General features: G+C 45.7%; 1 protein-coding gene across 5 annotated transcripts in view; it reads left to right on the top strand.

Moving 5' to 3' along the window:
* SRGAP3 (SLIT-ROBO Rho GTPase activating protein 3) overlaps window positions 1–22441 on the top strand; it is a 262356-nt gene that overhangs the window by 166427 nt on the left and 73488 nt on the right. For 4 of the 5 annotated variants that reach the window (XM_043588002.1, XM_043588001.1, XM_043588000.1 and 1 more), the window contains exons 4-5: window positions 4538–4600; window positions 18710–18895. In XM_043588002.1, coding sequence (XP_043443937.1) covers window positions 4538–4600; window positions 18710–18895 — 249 coding nt within the window. Of the gene's footprint in view, window positions 1–34; window positions 40–4537; window positions 4601–18709; window positions 18896–22441 lie in introns of all 5 variants that reach the window. The other variant, XM_043588003.1, reaches the window with a different exon arrangement.

Raw genomic sequence — 22441 nt, 5'->3', positions numbered from 1 at the left:
AAAAAGCCAAATTCATGGCTCTTTTAGGAAGCAGAAAGGGTGTTGGGGATGGATGTTGGGGAGGGAGTCAGCCTTATCTGCTACAGAGAATAAAATTGAGCAGCTTGAAGGTAGGACACAGTGACAGATTGGATTGGAGGGGAAGAAATAAACAAATTTTTTCAAAATTAACTCCAGGGGCACCTGGGTGGCTCACCTGGTTAAGCATCTGACTCTTGATTTCGGCTCAGGTCATGATGTCATGGTTCATGAGTTCGAACCCTGTGTCAGGCTCTGCTCTGATAGTGCAGAGCCTGCTTGGGATTCTCTCTTTCTCTGCCCCTCCCCTGCTTGTGCACGTGCATGAATTCTCTTTCTCTCTGTCTCAAAGTAAATAAATAAACATTAAAAAAGAATAACTCCAAGGTTTCCCATTGCCATGCTTGGGAAGATATTATCCCATTGACCAAACTCAAGGAGATGGTGGAAATTTCATATTTGATTTTGGATAATTTTAGTTTGATATGATGAGGAGACATTAAAACCATATTGTTCTGCAACAGCTGAAGCTATAGGTCTTTGAACTTGGGCTCAAGCTATTTGAGGACAGAGCCAGGGAGAGAGGACTGCTACAGAAATGGTAACATGGCTGCGGGTCACTGAGAAGCAGAAGCTGGAGGCAGGAGTGTGTGTGGAGCTGGCAGGGGCAGGGCTTGAGAAAGCAAGGCTGGTGGGGGTTTCAGAAGCAGGACTTAGGAATTTATCTGACAGGGGTCTCTGCCCATGTGTGCAGTGACAGGGTACAAGGATGTTCACCACATCATTGTCTGAAATATTAAGAGTGACTGGAGACAACCTAAATATCCATTGCTATGGAGTTGGTTAATGAATTATGACATATCTGGTATATGGAACCCCAAGAAGCTGTTTAAAAAGGAGGATGCAGGAGCTGCATGGCTGCAAAGGAGAAATCTCAAACATATTGTTGGGTGGAAAAAAGCAAGATGAAAAGATGTGTATAGAATACATCTATTTGTGTTAAAAAAAAAAAAGAATATACACTATCCAAATGTATGTTTGTATATCTGTAGCTGTTTCTGGAAGGTATCAAAAGAAACTTCTTTTTTAAAATTATTATTATTTTGGAGAGATAGAGTGCAAGCAGGGGAGAGGGGCAGAGAGAGAGAGAGAGAGGGAGAAGGAGAAGGAGAATCTTTAGCAGGTTTCACACTCAGTGTAGAGCCTGACACAGGGCTTGATCCCACCACCCTGGATCATGATCTGAGCCGAAATCAAGAGTTGGATGTTTAACCAACACCCACATGCCCCTCAAAAGAAACTCCTTGTTTAAAAATTTTTTAATGTTTATTTATATTTGGGGGGAGGAAGGGGCATAGAGAGAGGGAGACATAGAATCCACAGCAGGCTCCAGGCTCTGAGTTGTCAGCATGGAGCTAGATGCAGGGCTCAAACCTAAGAACTGCAAAATCATGACCTGAGCTGAAGTCGGATGCTTAACTGGCTGAGCCACCCAGGTGCCCCAAAAGAAACTTCTAATAGCAGGTGTCTCTGGTGAGGTTCTGGGAGCCTGGGAGACTTCCTTTTAACTTTTTACTTTACTGGCTGTTAGAGTTTCTTTAACCATGTGCATTTATTACCTATCATAAAAGTTAGATCATAAAAATAAATACATAAGAAACTGGGTCTTGGGTGTCAGAGAGGTTAGTGACACTGAGGACTGAGAGGAGGCCACTGGAGAGTGTCAGAGAGTCCAGAGTCAGCAGTGGGGCAAAAGTCAGAGGGAGGGGCCACAGGGGAAACTGAGGCACAGGCTGAGTGCTTCCTTGTGAGAATCAGGAATAGGAGATGAGCATAGCTGGTTAGGTTCATTGAGCACCACTGCAAATGCACGGGATGCAACTGAAGGTTCCCCTGCGAGCTCTGCACAGGAGGTTCTGCTCAGCCTCCGCTATGGTTTTGGACTGGGTCCCTTATCTTTAGCCACCAGAGCTGCAGGGAGGTCGAAGCAGATCTCTGGACTGCGTAAAGCTTTTGCTCTCTTTTAAGAGATCTTGTGCAGGCAAGGGCTACCTTCAGATGGGCGCTTTCTGGCAATTGCAGTACCAGAAGCTGAGAGAAGGACTATGGGGTGAGGAGAAGGAGCCTAGAAAGTCATCATGTCTGGTCCTGACTCTTCCTCTGTCACTGCTGAGTGTGAGGGCTCCTGACCTAAGTGGGGAAGGGAGGAAGGCTGGTCTCTGCCCATCTTTTGCTGGTCATGCTTGAGCTGAGGGAGCTGAAGGGGGGGAGCAGGATGACTCAGCTGTCAGGCAGCAGAGATCAGGGCTCCTGTTTTCTTTCTTTTTTTTTTTTTAAGTTCAAGTATAATTAACATACAGTGTTATATTAGTGTCAGGTGTACAAAATAATGATTCAACAATTCTACACATTAGTGCACATCACTGTAAGTGTACTCTTAATCCCCTTCACCTATTTCTTCAAATTAAAAAAAAATTTTTTTTTAATTTATTTTTGAGAGAGAGACAGTGAGACAGAGCATGAGAAGGTAAGGGGCAGAGAGAGCAATGGAGACACAGAATCTGAAGCAGGCTTCAGGCTCTGAGCTGTCAGCACAGAGCCTGATGTGGGGCTTGAACCCACGAACCACGAGGTCATGACCTGAGCTGAGGTCAGACGCTTCACGGACTGAGCCACCCTGGTGCACTGCACCCCCCTTCACCTATTTCACCCATCCTCCCACCCCTCACCCCTCTGGCAGCCACCAATTTGTTCCCTGTATTTAAAAGTCCATTTTGGGGGTTGTCTTTTTTTGTTTTGTTTCTTAAATTCCACACATGAGTGAAACCGTATGGTTTCATAAGCCATATTACTGGCTTATTTAATTTAGCATTGTACCCTCTAGGTTCCTCCATGTTGTTGCAAATGGCAAGGTTTCATTCTGAATAATATTCCATTACATATATATACACTGTATCTTTATCCATTCATTGGTGGGTACTTGGGCTGCTTCTATATCTTGACTATTGTAAATAATGCTGCAATAAACATAAGGGTGCATATATCTTTTAGAATTAGTGTTCATTTTATTTAGGTAAATACCCAATAGTGAAATTACTGAATATTATGGTATTTCTATTTTTAATTTTTTGAGGAACATCCGTCCTGCTTTCTACAGTGGCTGCACCAGTTTGCATTCCCACCAATAGTGCATGAGGGTTCCTTTTTATCCACGCCCTTACCAACACTTGTTGTTCCTTGTGTTTTTGATTTTTCAGGGCTCCCATTTTCTTTTTTTTTTTTTTTAATTTTTTTTTCAACGTTTATTTATTTTTGGGACAGAAAGAGACAGAGCATGAATGGGGGAGGGGCAGAGAGAGAGGGAGACACAGAATCAGAAACAGGCTCCAGGCTCTGAGCCATCAGCCCAGAGCCTGACGCGGGGCTCGAACTCCCGGACTGCGAGATCGTGACCTGGCTGAAGTCGGACGCTTAACTGACTGCGCCACCCAGGCGCCCCAGGGCTCCCATTTTCAACATGGAAACTTCACATGATAGTCCAGGCAAACAGGGAAAGTATTAACCAAAATAATAATAATAATGATGATGATGATGATGATGATGATAATAATACCTTTAAGTAACAGAGACTCCTAAACTCTTCAGGCTGGGTGAGACCTGGAGATGATTTGTGAATTGTATTCTGAACTGCATTTCTCAATATACTAAATGTGTATGTCACCTCATGGAAAAAAGATTGAGGTCGTCTAAACTGTATACTACAGCTCTCTGTAGAAAGCCGTGCATATAAGGATGTGAAAGCCTCTGAAAAGTCCTGCATAAGAGAACCTATCTCTCTTTGTTCAACTAGCTTTCCCAAGTGTATTTGCCTACAAAAGCCTCTGCCCCCGTTTTTAGTATAGCACTCAGCAGTGACCCCCAGACCAAGCTTTGTGATGCTCTAGTTTATTTATAGATGTGTAAGTAAGACTCCAGGGCCACATGGCCCATCAGTGATGCAGTGGAGGCAACAACCTTGATCTTTTGCCTTGTGCTCCATCCGGTCTGTTAACCTGTACTGTTCATGATGAATTGAGATGCTAGATCATTATTTCTCAAACTGTGTTCTGTGGAACCCCACTCTCATGAGATGCTAATGAGTATTGAGCCAGGGACACAGACTCTGGTCACATCAGCTTAGGACCCACCGAATTAAAGAAAGATGAACAGATTGATTGGCTGTGGGCTTCTCAGAATCTTTAACATGATGACGTCTCTGTAAATCACCAATGCAGGGAGGTAGAAGGTTCCTCAACTTATTTGGCCAGGGAATATTCCTTTGGCAAGGGGCCCCTCTCTGTGGATTTGTGTCATGGACACAAGTTGAGGAATTCAAGTCTAGATCAATGAAGTTTATGTTGGTTTCTGTACCCATTCCCACCCCATCCCAAGTATTCCTGCCCTTTCTGTGTTGAAAAGGAAATTGGTCAATGCAACCAGTGACTTTCTCCCCTCTGACATTTGTTCTTTCATATTCCAGAGCAAGGAGATTGGTCTGCAGATGCATGAGGAGCTCCTGAAGGTCACCAATGAGCTCTACACAGTAAGTCCTGCTGAGGCTCTGCTGCTGTTTGGAATCGGGTCCTCTTTCTTCAGCACCAGGAGCCAAAGGGAGTCTAAACCAGAGACCTGGAATGACTGTGGGCATTTTTGCTCTGTCTGTGCCCGAATGACTGGGAGTCATCATGGTGGGCTGTAATGGTTTGCAACCCTGGCTTCTGATTCTGTATACCTGGGGTGGGGCCCTGGGCATGTTTAGTTTGTATAAGTTCACAAGAGACTTGCATGACCTACCTGCTGTGTGTTACCTGTAAAAGCAGAATACACAAGGTCAAGGTGGGGACAGCATGGACATAAAACCTCCTGAGGCAGGGATGTGGGTTTGGAGTCAGGTGCAACAGGCTGAAGTTGACGCCTGCTGCCTATTGATGGTAGGTATGTAGCTCATCTGGGTTTCTGTATTCTCGTCTGCAACATGGAGCACTGTTCGGAGGGTCACATGAGTTGAAGGGGGTGATCATTCCTTGTCATCTCCAAGGAATGATTTCGGAACAGTACAACTTGGCCTAGAACTGACCTTACTACTGATGTGGAGGTGAGATATGACTGGACTTGAAATGGATATTAGAATCCAAGTAGGTGAATGGGGAACACAGGCACACCAGGTTATGATGCACGAGTTGACTGATTGTGCCTCAAGGGCCCCTGGGCTTCTTTATGGAAGAATGTGGTGAGCCCCAGAGACAACCTGGGGGGAACAGGGCAAGGTAGCCCCAGCAGATGGAGCTCGAGACTCTTCACTGCCAGAGACAATCAGGACAGATGAAAACTGTTGTATTTTAAGTATATCAGGGTTCCTTATAAAGTTTCTCATTAAAAGTGAGGATTCTGCTGCTGAAATCATATGGAAGGAAGGGAAAGAATAGCAGGCTGTGAGAAGACCCCTCTCTTAGATGTTATTATCTTTCTATCTTCACATCCCATGTGGCCAGCAGGTAGTGGACTCCTCAGGGGCCGAGAGCTTTTGCCCAAGAGCCTGGACCTCAAGTTGGAAGTCCTGCCTCAGACTCCAGCCAGCTATGGGACTTTGGGCAAAGCATTCACGTCTCTGGGCTTCAGTCTCCCACTCAGTTACATGGGGACTTTCCCGATTCAGAATTCTGTAGAGGACTTTCTAGACCAGCGTTCCCCATTCTAGGTCCTTCTTATGTTTCTCAGGAACCTCTTTGAATGAATCACTCTCCTCTATGGTATTTCAACACCTGGGTCCTGGTCCCAGGGACCACCCCGCCCCTGTCACACACACACACAGAGCCGCTCCCACCCAGATTTCTAACCTTTCCTCTGGGCTCCAGCCGGGCTCCTCTCCTTGACACCCTCTGCACACCCCAAATACTGCCCCGCTTGACCCCTTTACCCTGTAGCTCCCCCTGCTTACAACTGCCTTCTTTCCTTCTCTGCTTGTGTGTGTCCTACTCATTTTTCAAACCCAGACCAAACTCCACCTTTAGAAAGCTATTACCTCTGGGCTTTGAAATCTTATGGCAGTTGAAAAAAAATCTGTCATGTTATCTCTGTGTCGCCAGTTGGCGTGCAATCTCCCTAGAGCCAGATCTTGGTCAGTAACGGTGCACTTAATGCCCAGAGACTCTGTTTGAACCCAGTTGTATGGCCTCTGGCACTTCACCTCTCAGTCTTGCCTGTGACCAACAGGGCTGGCAGGTGTAACCTGGACAGAGCAGGCGGGGATTCGGAAGACGGTGCTGGTGCCCAGACAGTGCCCTGAACCCAGCAGGCGCTCTGCACGCACTTGCCCTCGCTGGCCACGGGGCAGGGCAGCTGGACAGAAACGCTGCTGGTGTCAGATGTTCAGGCCAGGCAGGAAGGTCAGTCCCTGCTTCCTGTGTTCATGGCAGCCTGACGATGGCCTCAGAGCTGGTGGAGGAGGAAGGGGCAGCACCTCCCCAGTTCTCTCCTGCAGCCCCTCGTGGAGGGATGAGAGCCTCAGAATGCCAGCAGCAACCTCCAGCTCATTTATTGACGGCACGCTGAGTCTTCAGTGGTTGCCCCGAAAGCATTTAAATTCAAGCACCTGGGGCTGCCTACTGTTTACCCAGTACTGCATGAGGCACGGCGGTGGGCTGTGAACATTTGAAGAATTCATCTTTGAAGTATCTTCTGTATCCCCAGTGTTCCCAGGGTGCTTGCTGAAGCAGAGGTGGGAGGGATGTATGAATACATGAACAAAAGTGGTTTTGCCTACAATGAGTTTCGAATCTGAGCACGGAGACAAGACTAAAGTACGCGAACTGGTGATACAGCAGTCTGAAACAGAGTGTGGTATCTGCTGGATATGTGGACTCCGAGGGGGAGGCACCCAGACCATGAACTCTGTGGGGGCTGTGCCGTGCTCTCCACAGTGTGCCCAGAGCCTGTGGCAGTGCGTGCACATAGTAGGTGATTGATGCACACTTACTGAGTGAAGAAACGAGAGGGAGAGTGTGCACGTGCAAGAGAAATCGAAGGTTCAGAAAAGAGATGGCTCTAGGTGGGCTGCTGTGATCAAGGCTGAGTTTTGAGCTTGGTGCCTCTGGAGGGGTAGGATGAAAGAACAGAGGGGTAGAGGGGAGGAGAAAGGGAATTCTTGGCAGGGGAGGCAGACTGCAGACAGGTCTGGGTTTGAACCCTTGCTGCACCACCTACCAGCTTGGCCAGGTCAGTTAACGTCTTGGACCTCATTTTCTTTATTGTCAAAACAAGGATAGTAACAAATGTGTCCACGTAGTATGTGCTTGGGATGTGTGTCACACAGTATGAGGTGTTTTGTATGTATTATTTAATTAGCATGTTCTACAGGTAAAGAAACTGAGACACAAAGAAGTACCTTGCTTAAGGCCTTGGTAGCAGTTTTCAGTGGCTACCTAACAAACGATGTCAAAACTCAGTGACTCATGATTTTGTTGGTTGGCAATTTGGGCTGAGTTCAACCAGGGCTGCTGATACGGCTCTGGATTTCTGGCCAGTTAAAAAAGAGCCCAAAGTGGGAAACACCCAGTGTGCCAGCACTTCTCAAGCCTCTGCTTGTGTCATACTTGCAAATATGCTATTGGCCAAAGCAAGTCACGCAGCCAAGTCCATGGTTGAGGTGTGGAGGAGTGAACATCACCTCTTAGAGGGAATTACTTGCGAAGTCACAAGGCAAAGGGGCATCCCTGCAGCCAGGGAGGGGGCTGTTGTGGCCGTCTTTGCAAACAGCCCACTGCAGCCGCCCAGCTGCTAAGGACGCTGTGGACCCCAAATCTCACGCTTCATTATTAGGGATGTCTTTTGAGCACTTTCTAGTTACCATGCCTGGTTACTAGAATTCCCCTCCTTTCCCAGCCCCAGAGTCATGACAGCAGTGACTGAGGAACAAATGATGTAGAAAACATTGTCCAGTAAGCCTCGCTTTAGTTCTTTTCATGTTTTCTAGAGGAGGTGACATGTTAAGGAAGTAATAGTGGGCACAGTGATGATAGAGATAAATGCTAAGGCCATCCATCACCCACTTTAGGGAAAAGGCTTGTCTCCATCTGAGACCAGGATGTGGAGGAGACTGCAGGCCTGGGCATTTTGTTCATTTGTTTGTTTGTTCATTCATTCATTCATTCATTCATTCATTCACTCACTCACTCAAAAAGCCTTCCCTCTGCCCAGTCTTCATCACCTTGAGGTGCCCTCCTTTCTTAAATTTTTTTTTCAACGTTTATTTATTTTTGGGACAGAGAGAGACAGATCATGAGCAGGGGAGGGGCAGAGAGAGAGGGAGACACAGAATCGGAAACAGGCTCCAGGCTCTGAGCCATCAGCCCAGAGCCTGACGCGGGGCTCGAACTCATGGACCGCGAGATCGTGACCTGGCTGAAGTCGGACGCTTAACCGACTGTGCCACCCAGGCGCCCCAGAGGTGCCCTCCTTTCTAAAACATGCCAGCATGTATGCAAGCACAAGTGCATGTGTGAGCGCGCGCACACACACACACACACACACACACACCCTGTCTTACCTCACCTCTTTTTCCCTGAACTCCCATCAGTCTGACCTACTACCTCTCTCGATCATCATATGTTGGCCTGGGAGGAGAAAAGGGCAGAAGTTGAGAGTGTGGGCCTATGTGCCAATGGTTCCTGAAGAAGCAAAAACAAAACAAACAACAATAAAAAAACACTGTTTTCATTATTTAGCTAAAAATATGTTCAGATTTTCGATACAGCCCTAGATCATGAAATGTATCTGTCGTCTTTTGAAGTGACAAATACTGTAACATCCCCCATATGGCCCTTTCTTTGTGCCCTGTCACTGTGCTCCAGACTCTCCCAGGCAGGGCTGCGGGAGGGGCCCCTGAGACTTGTTTCAGGGTGATGTGGAGTGCCCGTACCTAGCCACAGCTGGTGACAGGTAGATACTAATTGGAGTAATGAATGGACTCCACTTTCCAGTTGTTCAGGCTTTGATTTGATTTTGCACCGGGCTCAGGGATATGAAATCAACTCGGGACCCCCAGGCAAATTTTTGCAAGGGCATTTCCTTTCTGATGCCCACCCTCAGGGATGCAGGAGGTAGAGACAGCCTGAGACTAGGAGCCCAGAAGCCTGGGTTCTGGCTCCATTTCCATCCCAGGCTCACGTTGAGTCTTCCTAGACCGACATCTCCACATCTGTTGTCATTCAGGTGTGATTACCATGGTTCCATCGTGTCATTGGGCCCTGTCTCCTTTATTTAATATTTTTCATCACATTGACTCACTTAAAACTCTCAGTGTCCTAATTAATTAGTGGAAAAGCATCCTTGTGTATTGGGAAGAGTCCAGGTTTTAGAGTCAGCATGGCCTGGGTTCAAGGCCTTGTCAGTTGTCAAACCCTGTGAGCCTCAGCCCCTCTCTAGACTGTGGGGATGTTACTAGCTCATCGCTGGATTGTTCTGAGAAGAGTGAGTGGCAGAGAGCATAGCGTAATGCCTGGCAAACACTAGTGCTAAATCGTGTATTTTATGAAAGAATGAAGCATAAATATTTTTCTTGTATACTTCCGCGTGTTTCCTCTCCCCTCCTCCCCCCTTGTCACAGGGCCAGCCAGAGACCTAAGAATGTTTTGCCTGAAAAATAGCAATCACCAGCTGACCACTCTCCCATCCCCGAGGCTTGCTCTCTATTATTCATACTCCATACTCCAGCCAGAGAGACTTTCTCTTTTAAAAGATTTTTGAATATTTAATGGGGCATCTGGGTGGCTCAGTCAGTTAAGCATCTGACCTCGGCTCAGGTCATGATCTCGTGGTTCGTGGGTTCGAGCCCCACATGGGGCTGTGTGCTGACAGCTCAGAGCCTGGAGCCTGCTTGGAGTTCTGTGTCTCCCTCTCTCTCTGCCCCTCCCCTGATCACACTCTGTCTGCCTGTCTCTTTCTCTCTCAAAAATAAATAAACATGAAAAAAATTGTTGAATATTTAAATTTAGAAATAGATAATACATGCACTCAGTTAAAAGCAATGCTTAAGCAGTATAAAAATTCCATGATGAGAATTGTGTCTCTGTTGCCGGAGTCCCCCTTACTCCTTACAACCTGGGTTACTCGTTTCTAGTTCAGCAGTATCCTCTCACAGAGATGTTTGGTTCATCAAAGAGCATATGCATGTGGACGTATCCTGCACACCCCTGTTTTTACACAAGTGGTAACAACTGGACCTACAGTTCTGCATCTTGGTTTTGTGGTTATATCTTGGAGATTGTTTCATATCCCTAATAGTCTCCACTCTTATATGATGGCTTGCCATGTGCTGGGTACTGGGCTAAATGCTTTGCATCTCTTAATTCATTTCATCCTCACCGTAACTCGTTGAGGTAGTGATAGTATTACCACCCCATTTTATCTTAACTTTATTTGTTTTAGAGAGAGAGAGGATCCTAAGCAGACTCTGCACTGTCAGCATGGAGCCCAATGTGGGGCCCAAACCCACGAATCATGAGATCATGACCTGAGCCGAAATCAAGAGTTGGACACCCAACTGACTGAGCCATCACCCCACTTTAGACATGAGGGATCTGAGGCCCAGAGAGGTCAGGTGGCCAGCCCAAGGTCACCTAGCTGGGGAGTGGCAGAGCTTGCTCCTAGTCTGCTCCCCAAAGCTACTTAAATAAATAAATTTAGTTATTTAAATATATATAAAGTCCTATCTGCATTTGTTTTGGAAGGTTATGATAGTTCACATTAGCGAATGAAAAGCAACGTGGTATAAACAGAAGGGTTCTGCAAGTTAGATGAAGATACGACAGTGCTCCTTCCTGCTGACATGTGAGCACCCAACTGAGTTTTCCCTCCTGATAAATCAGAGAATTGAAAGGGTTAACCACACATCTGGAACACCTGAAAAACTGTCTTGCTGACACAGGTGGTTCCCATCTCACACTTTGGGAAATGCCAACCAGTGCAAGTTAGCTGTGCTCTGGCCCTTGATTTCGCCCATCTGTGGCATGAAGGCACGAAACTCGAGGAGCTCTGAGTCCCCTCTCCAGCTTTTATCCTCATCCACATCACTGTTGGTGGCAGACAAGGGCATCTCTCCCAACTCAGGGCAAGGCAGGCTCTGCCAGACCATTGCAGCCTGCTGGCTAGGGTGTGGCCCAAGTTCATCTAGGGGTGGGAGTGGTCCAAAGGAGAACAAGGGGATGAGGTTTCCCTCCAGACAACCTCCTCCTCTCTCCCAGCTCTCCCGCCAAGACATTCGTTCAGTCACTCAGCATACCTGTGCTGATCCTCCACTGTGTCCGGAAGATGGGATATCGTTACACCGTGCGACAAATGTCCTTGTGGGGACATAGACATGGTGGGAAGAGGGGTGGGGAGATGAAGTCCAGCTGGGCATCAAGAAGGCCACAGAGAAGAGATGCCATTTAGTTTGGATCTTAAGGACAGGGGACTTCCCTAGGCTGGAGGGAGGCCAGGGGGCAGCCCTGAAGGCAACAGCGAGGCAGAAGCTGCGGTGTGGGACAAGCATCCCCCTGCTCGGTCAGTCAGTATTGCCTGGTTGTGAGTTGGGCACTGAGGTGGGTAGTGGGGTGGCTATACTCATTCAATAACTAGGGATGGGAATCCATGCGTACTGAGGAAGTGAAGAATCATTGTATTGAATCTCAGAGGCTCACACACTTGTCTCCCGAGTAGGGTGTGTATTTCCGTGAGGCACAACACCTTGTCTGTTTTCCACATAGTAGTATTGCCAGCACCTGCCAGTACCTGGCATATGATAAACTGCTCAATAGATATGTAATGATCCGGGTGTAACTGTTCTCTCCACACCTTCAGTAGGCTCACCAGATCAAAGGCAGGAGACTGCTCCCTCTCTCACTTTTCCTCCTTCCTTTCTTTCTGTCTCTTTCTCCTCCTTCCCTCTTTCCTTCCATTGGTTCATCCACCTATCCATCCATCCCCTCTCTCTTTTGATTTTGCTTTCCTCTGTGATGTCTTCATGATCAGGCAGTCTTCTCCCAGGGGTGACAAAGATGGTCCCCCACTGCAAGCTCACTTTCTATCAGCTCAGTGTATCCTGGTGGAAAATTAATTTGCCCTTCCCAGCATTTCCAACAAAGCCCTGGGCTGTCTCTGATTGACCTGGCTGGGGTCTTGGGCTCCAATCACTGTGGCCAGGTTAACATAATGTTTACTGATTGGCCAGGCCTGTGTCTCCTACCCACCCCCGCATCTCCTGCCCACTCCTGGATTGGAGAGTGGTGTCAGTTTCCCATGAACCACTGGGACTGAGAGTGCCGGAGGGGAATTTTTGGGGATTTCCTCAAAGAAAATCAGGAAGCTGTTCCAGAATAATGAGGACTGGATGATCCTAGGCAGAGAAAAACAACAGATGTCCACTGAGGGGGAGTATTGGGGGAGTATAAGGAGGTGACGCCATTGACTAGTACTGAAACACCTGATATACTTCTACCTGTAAGCTATTCCTCAAACCTATTTGACTCCTGCTCATTCTGGCCTTAACACTCACACTGCTCCCTTTTTCTGGAATATTCCACCTCAACTCTTGCCCTGTTCACCCAGGTAACAGCTATTACTTCAAGGTTCAGTTTAGATGTCACTTCCTCCAGAAAGCCATCCTTTATCACATTGCATTTCCCTCATCGCAGCACTTGTTACACCGTGTGATCATCACTTGTGAACTTGTCCATGTCCCTACTGCAGTGTGTATTCTTTGATGGTGGAGACCCTTTCTTCCACACTATAGTATGTAATGAGTTGTTCAATAAATATTTAATGACCAAAGGTGTAGCTGTCTCCCTACTTTCAAATGTATTCACAAGGTGAAAGGCAGTAGAACTGTACCTCCTCCATTTTATTCTCCCTTCTCTCCTTCCTCTAGTCCTTCCATCCACCCACACATCCATCTACCCATTTACCCACCCACCCATCTATCAATTCAACCATCTCCCTATCTACCCATTCTTCCACCTATACGCTCAGCCAGCCAGCTGTCATTCATTCATTCATGCAAATATATACTGATGCTTTCTGCATACTAGTCTCTGCTTTAGTATAGGGAATATGTTTATGAACAAAGTCCTGGACCTCTGGACTTTGCATTCTAGTTGCAGTAAGACAGTGTATAGACGTGCAATGAGTAAATAAGATAGTGATTGTAAGTTGTTCAGAGAACGTAGGCCACACAGTATGGGTGGTCATACTGAAATTGGGAACTTTGCTTATCCTTCAGAGATGTCTTTGGCATGCATTGGCCCAGGATTTCACCCATACACAGCTCTTGGGTGACTCAGAGATGGTCCTGCCTGTGGGGAAGAGGAAGTGCACATGAACTTCATTGTTGAGAACCTGTTGTCTAACAACTGATTCTTATCCTGCCCCAACATGTCCCTTAATGGATGCTGTCAACTTCCATATTTCCTTTGGCTTCTTTTGCATTCAAGAGAGGGTCTGAAGGATTATGCATATAATATTTTCTTGTTTTCATGATCTGAGGATTTGGGAAGATGCAGAAAGCAAAGTGTATACAGCAAAAGGCAGCGTGATTACTAGAGACAGCTCAGAAGTCCTAGCTGTGTGGCTTGCTGAGTGACTTTGTACAATCCACTTGCCATTTCTGAGCCTCAGTTTCTTTCAAGATGGGCTAATACACCAAGATTTCTGGGGAGCCTTTTGAGAATATATGAAACTGATCTGTGTCCAAGAACAATGGTCTCAACTTACATGTCCTTACAGGCTCCTTCTCAGCCTGTGCTAGACTTGTTCTACAGGGCTTCCCCGATTGGGTCTAGAGGGTTGGAACATGAACGTCCCATTAAGCTGGGCAGAAAGCTAGGTGGGTGCCTCTGAGGGGTCCTTTAGAGGTGCCAAGTTGAAGACTGGGTCTCAGTGCCTTGGCCTCAGCTGAATGCCTGCATCCACCTCTGCTCCCTTCCCACCCCAACACTGGGGCTGTCAGCCAGTCACTTTATTGTTACAACTTATGGAACACTTTCCTACCCACCCCCTTTCTGGTCTCCACTAGGTGGCCCAGAGGGGACAAGCCTCTGTCAAGGTCACCCAGCAAGTTGGGGTTGAGTCTTCAAACCAGGTCTCCTGATTTCCCTGCGGGGAAGAGGACGCTTTCATCCCTATTTTGTGGTTTCCGTATCCATAAAGCAGGGATCATATGGTGTCTACCTTCTAGGGTTTTTGTGGGAAATAAGAGAGTTTGTATATGTACAGTGCTTAGAACAAGGCCAGGCATGTAAGTAAGTGCTCAATAAATGTTAGCTGCTATCACCATTATTGTTATCATACTGCTTCCCAGGGTTGGGATAAGGATTCATTGAAATGCTCCTTGGAGATAATAAAAAAAGAGGTTTGCAAACTCTGAAGTAATTCATAATTTTAAATATTAATTAGCACATCCTGGACTGGCTGTATTGAGCAGACTGTTCTGTTGAGCTAAGGACATTTCATGCTAAAACCTATATTTCAGGTAATTAAATAAAGGCATCATCTAGAGGATTCTGGATATAGTTAGACTCATTTTTGAGAGGTCCCCAGGTAAACTCTTTTGTGGCAGCTGTGTGACATAAGTCATCCTGGGCAACCAAGTTCACTGTTATTCTTAGGATAAAGAATTACCAATTGGATCCAGAGAGTTTGGTCCCAGGGTTGTCGGGCTGTGTTCTCCAATCATGGGATTTTTGCAACTCAGCTCAGAGACTGTGCTGGCAAGTTTGGCTTGATGTAGAGCAGGAAAAGTACTCAGTGGTTCAGTGGAAAACTAGGCAAAGGGAAATGTGGGAGGCTGAGAACACCCAGCTGGGATGCTGACCTTGAGTGAATAGATGGATGGATGCATGGATGATTGGACAGGAAGATCTAATTGCAAATAGAAACGCTCTCTCTTCCTCTGAACTACTCAACACAGATGATAGATTAATGGTGAGACAAGCAGACCTCAGCATCTGAAACAGAAAAAGTGGCTTTTGTAAGAATCATTGAACCCAGAAGGGAGTAAGTCCAGAAATGAACACCCTAGCAGCATGGTAGAAAAGTAAAGACACCAGTGGTCCCCATGAATGCAGAGGAATAGAGAAAAACTTTGAGAATGGAAACGCGGGGCCCTTGGAGATAGACTTCAGCAGGCATTCCCAAGTCTTATATGTATGACATTCCTGGAGCCGGAGCTGTGGCATAAAGATGGTGGAAAAATAGGCAATTGCTTTGGTTTTCTAGAAGCCTGCAGTCGTTCCTTTTGGCCACTAGATGTCGAGAACACATCGATCTGGCACACTTTCTGGTCCATTGAGTTTGGAAATAAGTTTAGTGGAACTGGCATGAGGAGTGGAAGAAATCACTGAGAATAGCATCTCTAGAGGCTTTAAGGCAATTCAAAAAAGCAAAGTGGAATGCACAGAAGAGGTCTTTCCACCAAGACCAATAAAGAAAAGTTGATTGCATTTTTTATTCATTTATTGTTTTGACATTTGGGGAGGTTTTCAAGATGAAAGAAGAAGGGAGAAACATGGTATAGAATAAAATTTTGCAGGGTGCCTAGGTGGCTCAGTCAGTTGAATGTCCGACTCTTGATTTTGGCTCAGGTCATGATCTCACGGTTCGTGAGTTCAAGCCCTGTGTTGGGCTCTGCGCTGACAGCATGGAGCCTGCTTGGGATTCTCTCTCTCTGCCCCTCCCCTGCTTACTCTCTCTCTTTCAAAAATAGATAAACATTTAAGAAAAAGAGAATAAAATTTTGTGCAATACCTAACGTTCTTTAGAATTTGTAAGCATTTTCCTGAACTCAAATGAGTAAATTCAAGGTTCTCAAACCCTCAGCCCAAATCAGGGGTGATGATGACGGTGGTGGTGGTGGTAGCAGCTAATGTCTACGTGGCTCTTATCATGTGGCAGTTGTTGTTCTCAGCACTTTACCTACGTTAGCTCACTTAGTCTTCATAACAATCTATGAGGTAGGTGTCGTGGTCATCGCCATTTTACAATGAGGAAGTAGAGGTCAGAGAGGTTCCGTGACTTGCCCAAGGTCACACAGCTGGTAAGAGACACCATCAGGACATCTGCACCAGACATTTGTATCAGAGCTCATGCTCTACAATACCTACTATGTTCTACAACAGATACTTCCCACATTAACTCCTGGCTGATGGCAAATGGGGCTTTCTGTGCAACAGACTGATGCTGTGATTTAATGGTAAGAGAGAGGAATTCTTCATCTAATAAACTCACTTCACAGGACTTCAGATGAGAAGGAATAAGGTTATAATGTTGAGCAAGAGTTTGTTCCAAGTTCTCTGATTTAAACGGCCCCATTAGGTAGGAGTGTATCCCTTCCCCAGGTAGAAGCCTCTGCTTTATTAGCTGCTATGATTATCCAAATGACAAGAGAAGAGAACAAGCAAAGCTCAGGAGCAATGGATTCCAGAAAGTTTGTGTGTTTCTTAGCACGGAAATATGATCAAAACTTGATAGTACCCAGGAAAGGTGCAACTGGGAGATGAAGTCCTGTTGATATGGGACTGCCCAACTTGTTTTAAGGCTGCCGAAACTCTTCACACCTGCCGAGAAAATGGTAACAAATTACGAACACAGTATGGTATGGTAGAAAGAGTGGTGGATTAAAAGAGGCCAGAATTCTTTTTTAAAATTAATTAGTTAGTTAATTAATTATAATAATTTATTTTTTTATTTACATGCAAATTAGCATATAGTGCAACAATGGTTTCAGGAGTAGATGCCTTAATGTCCCTTACCCATTTAGCCCATCCCCCCTTCCACAAACCCTCCAGTATCCCCCTGTTCTCCCTTTTAAGAGTCTCTTATGTTTTGTCCCCCTCCCTGTTTTTGTATTATTTTTGCTTCCCTTCCCTTACGTTCATCTGTTTTGTATCTTAAATTCCTCATATGAGTGAAGTCATATGATATTTGTCTTTCTGTGACTAATTTCACTTGGCATAATACCCTCTAGTTCCATCCACGTGGTTGCAAATGGCAAGATTTCATTCTTTTTGATTGCTGAGTAATACTCCATTGTGTGTGTGTGTGTGTGTGTGTGTGTGTGTGTGTGTGTATACACACCACATCTTTATCCATTCATCCATCAGTGGACATTTGGGTAAAGAGACAAGAATTCTAATTTTGCTGAACATATGCTTCCTATATGACCCTACATTCTACTCCTAGATATTTACCTGAGTGAAATGAAAACATATGTCCACACAAAGAATTATACATGAACATTTTTAGCAGCTTTATTCATAATAGACCAAAACTGTGCACAACCCAGGTAACTACTAACATATGAATAAATACACAAATAGTGATAGACCTATACAATGTAATAATAACTACTCAGCAATGAAAAAGAACTGGGAGAATCTCAAAAAAATTCTGCTGAGCAAAAGAGGATGGAACCCAAAGAATTTATATGTGTTGCTTCCATGTATATGAAGTTCTAGAACACACAAAACCCTGACAGTGACAGAAAGGAAATCAGTGATTGTCTGGGGCCGGGAGAGGGGTAGGCACCTCCTGCAAAGGGGTGTGAGGGATCTCTGTGGTGTAATGGAAGTATTCTGTAGCTTGATTGTACTGTTGGCCACACGGAGGCAAAGTTTGGAGACTACGCTGATAATACTGTTCAGTCTTGGAAAAGCCACTTTGCCCTCTGGGGCCTCAGTTTCCTTATTTGTAAAATTTAGTGATTGGATTAGATGATGTCTAGGATTTCTTCTGTCTCAAAAATTCCCTTGCTATAACAATATGTACTTCTACTATGCAAGCAGAAGAGCTAAGTGCAGTTTGCTTTGTGGGAATACACTGTATAGCCAAGGATGAGTTTCTTTCAGAAAGTGTAGAATAGCAATTAGGTTACCCAGTGATGCCCCTTTTGGGGACAGAACCATTTCCATTTGCAGGCCAATAAGGAGACAGCTGAGGAGACGATTTGCGTGTTCCCATGGGCATTCCCTGAGCCCCTGAGGAGGGGCTTTCCCAGTGACACTGGGAGGAGGGAGGGAGTGAGGGACAAGAGTCATGGCTGGCAGGGCCAGAGAGGGCAGCTGAGGGAGGGCCAAGTTTGTCATATCACCTCTGAGACCCCCAAATACTTGGGGGTTTTCAATTTCCCCCCCCCTTTTTTAAAAAAATGTTTATTTCTGAGAGGGAGAGAGAGAGAGAGACAGAGCACAAACAGGGGAGGTGTGGAGAGAGAGAGGGAGATATAGAATCTGAAGCAGGCTCCAGGCTGTGAGCTGTCAGCACAGAGCCCAGTGCAGGGCTGAAACCCACGAACTGTGAGATCATGACCTGACCCAAAGTCGGACACTTAACTGACTGAGCCACTCAGGCGCCCCTTAAATTTCCTCTTTACACGTCCATTCCTGGCATTCAGTCAGGACTTAATGAGTTGGTGATGATGATGATGGCGATGAAGCTGCCACTGATGACCATCATCGTTCCCCAAGTTTGTGCGAAAGTAAAGAACGGCCAGGAGCCCAAGTGTGTGGTGGGAAGAGGGTACAGCACAGCTTACTGGCACGCAGAACCTGAAGGGGGCCGGGAGCACTGGGATGGTATGCTGGGCCGTGCATGCTGCTGATTTCCTGCTCTCCTGTGTCCCCAGGTCATGAAAACCTACCACATGTACCACGCAGAGAGCATCAGTGCAGAAAGCAAGCTAAAGGAGGCCGAGAAGCAGGAGGAGAAGCAGTTCAACAAGTCTGGCGACCTCAGCATGAACCTACTCCGACACGAGGACCGGCCCCAGCGCCGCAGCTCTGTGAAGAAAATTGAGAAGATGAAGGAGAAGGTAAGTGAAGGCCCAGGAAAAATTGAGGGCAGGGTAGAAGGCAGGGGCATGCTTCCTGCTGACAGCCTCAGCCTTCCCCCTATGCACCCTGAGGGTGCATGTGCTGAGCCACCATCATGTGCTCTCTTGGAGGTCAGTGTCACGGAGGAGGCAGGGCTGGCTATGCCTCGCTAGCACTTGTCAGACCTGGCCTTGTGCCAGGATCAACAGGCAGGGAAAGGGCCAGCTGACAAGAGAGCTGAACTGTAACGAGAATCACGCCCAGCAAGCACATTCTCAGATGGGCAGGAATCACCGGACATTTGTCGGGGCAGGGGCTTGCTCGGGAGTCCATTTTGGTGGCTGGAGGGCTGGTTGGGGTTGAGTGTGTCCCAACAAGAGGAAACAGCATTGTGTTGCCAACCAGTGCCTGGGGAGCCCAATGAAGAACCCATTCCAAGATGGGACAAGCTAAAGATGGGAGATTTAGAATTACCATGTATGGGAGCTGATAAAGTGCTTTAGTGGGGCACGGTGAAAGGAGTGCTAGCATTGGAGTCAGACAGACTGGGTTTTGAAAAGGCCACATTTACAGTATTTCCCCGAGCCTCAGTTAAATGTTTACTTATTTTTGAGAAAGAGACAAAGCACAAGTGGAGAAGGGACAGAGAGAGAGACACGGAGCCCAAAGCAGGCTCCAGGCTCTGAGCTGTCAGCACAGAGCCAGATGTAGGGCTCGAACTGGGGACTAGAGAGATCATGACCTGAGCCAAAGTCAGACGCTTAACCAAGTGAGCCACCCAGGCGCCCTTGAGCCTCAGTTTAAAAATCTGAGAGTGATGGCAAATGACTGTTCTCTCTCACATCCACTCTGATTGATTGGTAGTGCCTTCCCAGGGCTCTGTGTTGAAGATTGTGAAGCCTCCTCCACGCATCAGTTAAAAACAGAGCTGTGATCAATTAATGATGTCTGCCACGGCCAGGGAATTTAGAAGATCGGCATACATGCTTTTTGTCATCCTAGGTTAGGTCACTTCTAAGGTTTCTTTCTTCATAAAAGCTCTGATTTTCTTGTTGAATTCTCTGTATTCATTCATTCCATACAATCAGCAAATATTTCTGAGCTCTTCTGTGTCCCAAACATTGCACCAGATGTTTGTTTGAGCTTCTATGGGTCTAATTCAATGATTATATGATCCTACCTCTCTTAAAATGATAGGAGATTGAGTGGAAATAAAATTCACCAGGGCCTCGGTGACCTGGAAAAGTAACCATAGGCAAATAAAGTTAAGATTCCAGGGTAATTTCAAAGGCAAAGAAAAGTGTGCTGCCCAATAATTAGACGGAGACTCAATTTAAAAATGGGTAAAGGATTTGAATAGATATTTCTCTGAAGAACTTACATGAGTGGTTAATAAGCACATGAAAAGATGCTCAGCATCATTTGTCATTAAGGAAATACAAATCAAAACCACAGTGAGATATATCACTCCATACCCACCAACATGGCTAAAATAAAAAAGGCAGATAATAATAACTGCTAGTGAGGTTGCAGAGAAATTTGAACACTTACACATTGCTGGAAGGAATGTAAAATGGTTCAGCCATTTGGGAGAACAATTTGTCAGTTCCTCAAAATGTTAAACATAAAATTACCATATGACTCAACAGTTCCATCCTAGGCAATCTACTCAAGAAAAATGAAAACATACATCCACACAAAGACCTGCACATGAATGTTCATAGCAGCATTATCCATAGTAGCCAAAAAGTAGAGACAATCCAGATGTCCATCAGTTGGTGAATGGATGAATAAATGTGGTTTAACCATGTAGTGGAATATTATTCAGCCACGAAAAGGAGTGAAATGCTGATACATGCTACAACATGGATGTACCTTGAAAACAATATGCTGAGTAAGAGAAACCAGTCATAATATTGTATGATTCTATTTATATGAAATGTCCAGACTAGACAGAGACAGAAAGTAGATTGTTGGTTGCCAGGAGCTGGGGCAGAAGAGAATGGAGAGTGACTGCTAATCGGTATAGGGTTTCTTTTGGGGTTGATATTCTAAATTTTGATAGTGTTGATTATTGTACAATACTGTGAATATATTAAGAAAAAAGAAAGAAAAGAAAGAAAGAAAGAAAGAAAGAAAGAAAGAAAGAAAGGAAGGAAGAAAGAAAGACAGACAGAAAGAAAGAAAATAAGACAAGCAGGTAAGGAATTACAGAACTACAACATGGGGGATAAATAGAAGGTGAGGGAGACCACCAGCTGGGAGATCTGGAGACTAAGTTTAGTTCAGAGTTATATGCTAATCAGCCATTTGGCTCTTGGACAGTCCACTTTTTTTTTTTTTTTAAGTAATCTCCACACCTAACGTGGGGCTTCAACTCACAACCCTGACATTAAGAGTGGGGTGCTCTACCAGCAGAGCCAGCCAGGTGCCCCCAGGCCACTTCTTTTCAGTTTTCATTTTCTCACCTATAAAGTGGGTGAATTAAACTACGATATCTTTACTATCCTTTCCAGGTATACAATGTTACGAATTCATGAAGGGCTGAAAGTGGTGTGGGGGTCACCCTGGAAATGGGTGAGGAGTCTCAAAATTCTCTGTGAGGAGTCGGGTATGTGGCTGGTACAGGACTGTAACTACCAGGAGGAATTTGTTTCCCAGAATAAGTAGACCCTGGAGAAAGGTTAGAGGAGATCTATGAAGGGAATTCAAAAGTTGACATGGAATCACCCCTACTAGGTAGCTAGGAGAACATGATCTAGAATGAAAGGTTTTTTAAATCCCCTTCTTAGTCCCCTTTACCTCTTTCACCCTCTCCCCACCCACCTCCCCTCTGGTAACCATCAGTTTATTTGCCATGGAGTTTGGTTTTTTATTTGTCTCTTTTTTTCCTTTGTTTACAGTTTTGTGTCTTAAATTCCACATATGAGTGAAATCATATGGTATTTGTCTTTCTCTGAATGACTTATTTCACTTAGCATTGTATTCTCTAGATCATTTTTTTTTAAATGTTTATTTACTTTGAGAGAGAGGGAACACGAGCAGGGGAGGGGAAGATAGAGAGGGAGAGAGAGAATCCCAGGCAGGTTCCAGGCTCACTGCTCAGTGCAGAGCCCAACATGACCTGAGCCAATATCAAGAGTTGGACGTTTAACTGACTGAGCCACCCAAGTGCACCTTTACCACTTTTTCTTTATCCGTTCATCCATCAGTGGACACTTGGGCCACTTCCATAGTTTTGCTTGGAATAAGGAAGATTTAAGATTTAAGAGTGCCTAGGTGAAGGAGGAAAACCCTGTTTGTTAAAGGAGAGCCGTTTTTCTACCCAGAACAGGACTCATCGTCTGAAAGGGGTAAAGGGACAGCTCTCCAACCCACTTTCTCTCTACCTCTTCCTGCCCAGGCTGGCCCAGGACAGAAGCAGCTTCCCAGGGAGGCCGTCCAGCTCCTAGCCAACACTGGCACCTCCAGCTGCCCAGTCTGCCTCTCTCACCATTCATGTCCACACAACCAGTGAAAAGTGCTTACTGCCTACTTTGTGCAGA

Source organism: Prionailurus bengalensis, chromosome A2, assembly GCF_016509475.1.
Source record: "Prionailurus bengalensis isolate Pbe53 chromosome A2, Fcat_Pben_1.1_paternal_pri, whole genome shotgun sequence".
In the NCBI taxonomy this organism is placed as follows: domain Eukaryota; kingdom Metazoa; phylum Chordata; class Mammalia; order Carnivora; family Felidae; genus Prionailurus; species Prionailurus bengalensis.
Note: the sequence above shows the minus strand (reverse complement) of the source record. Positions and strands in the feature narration are given on the sequence as shown.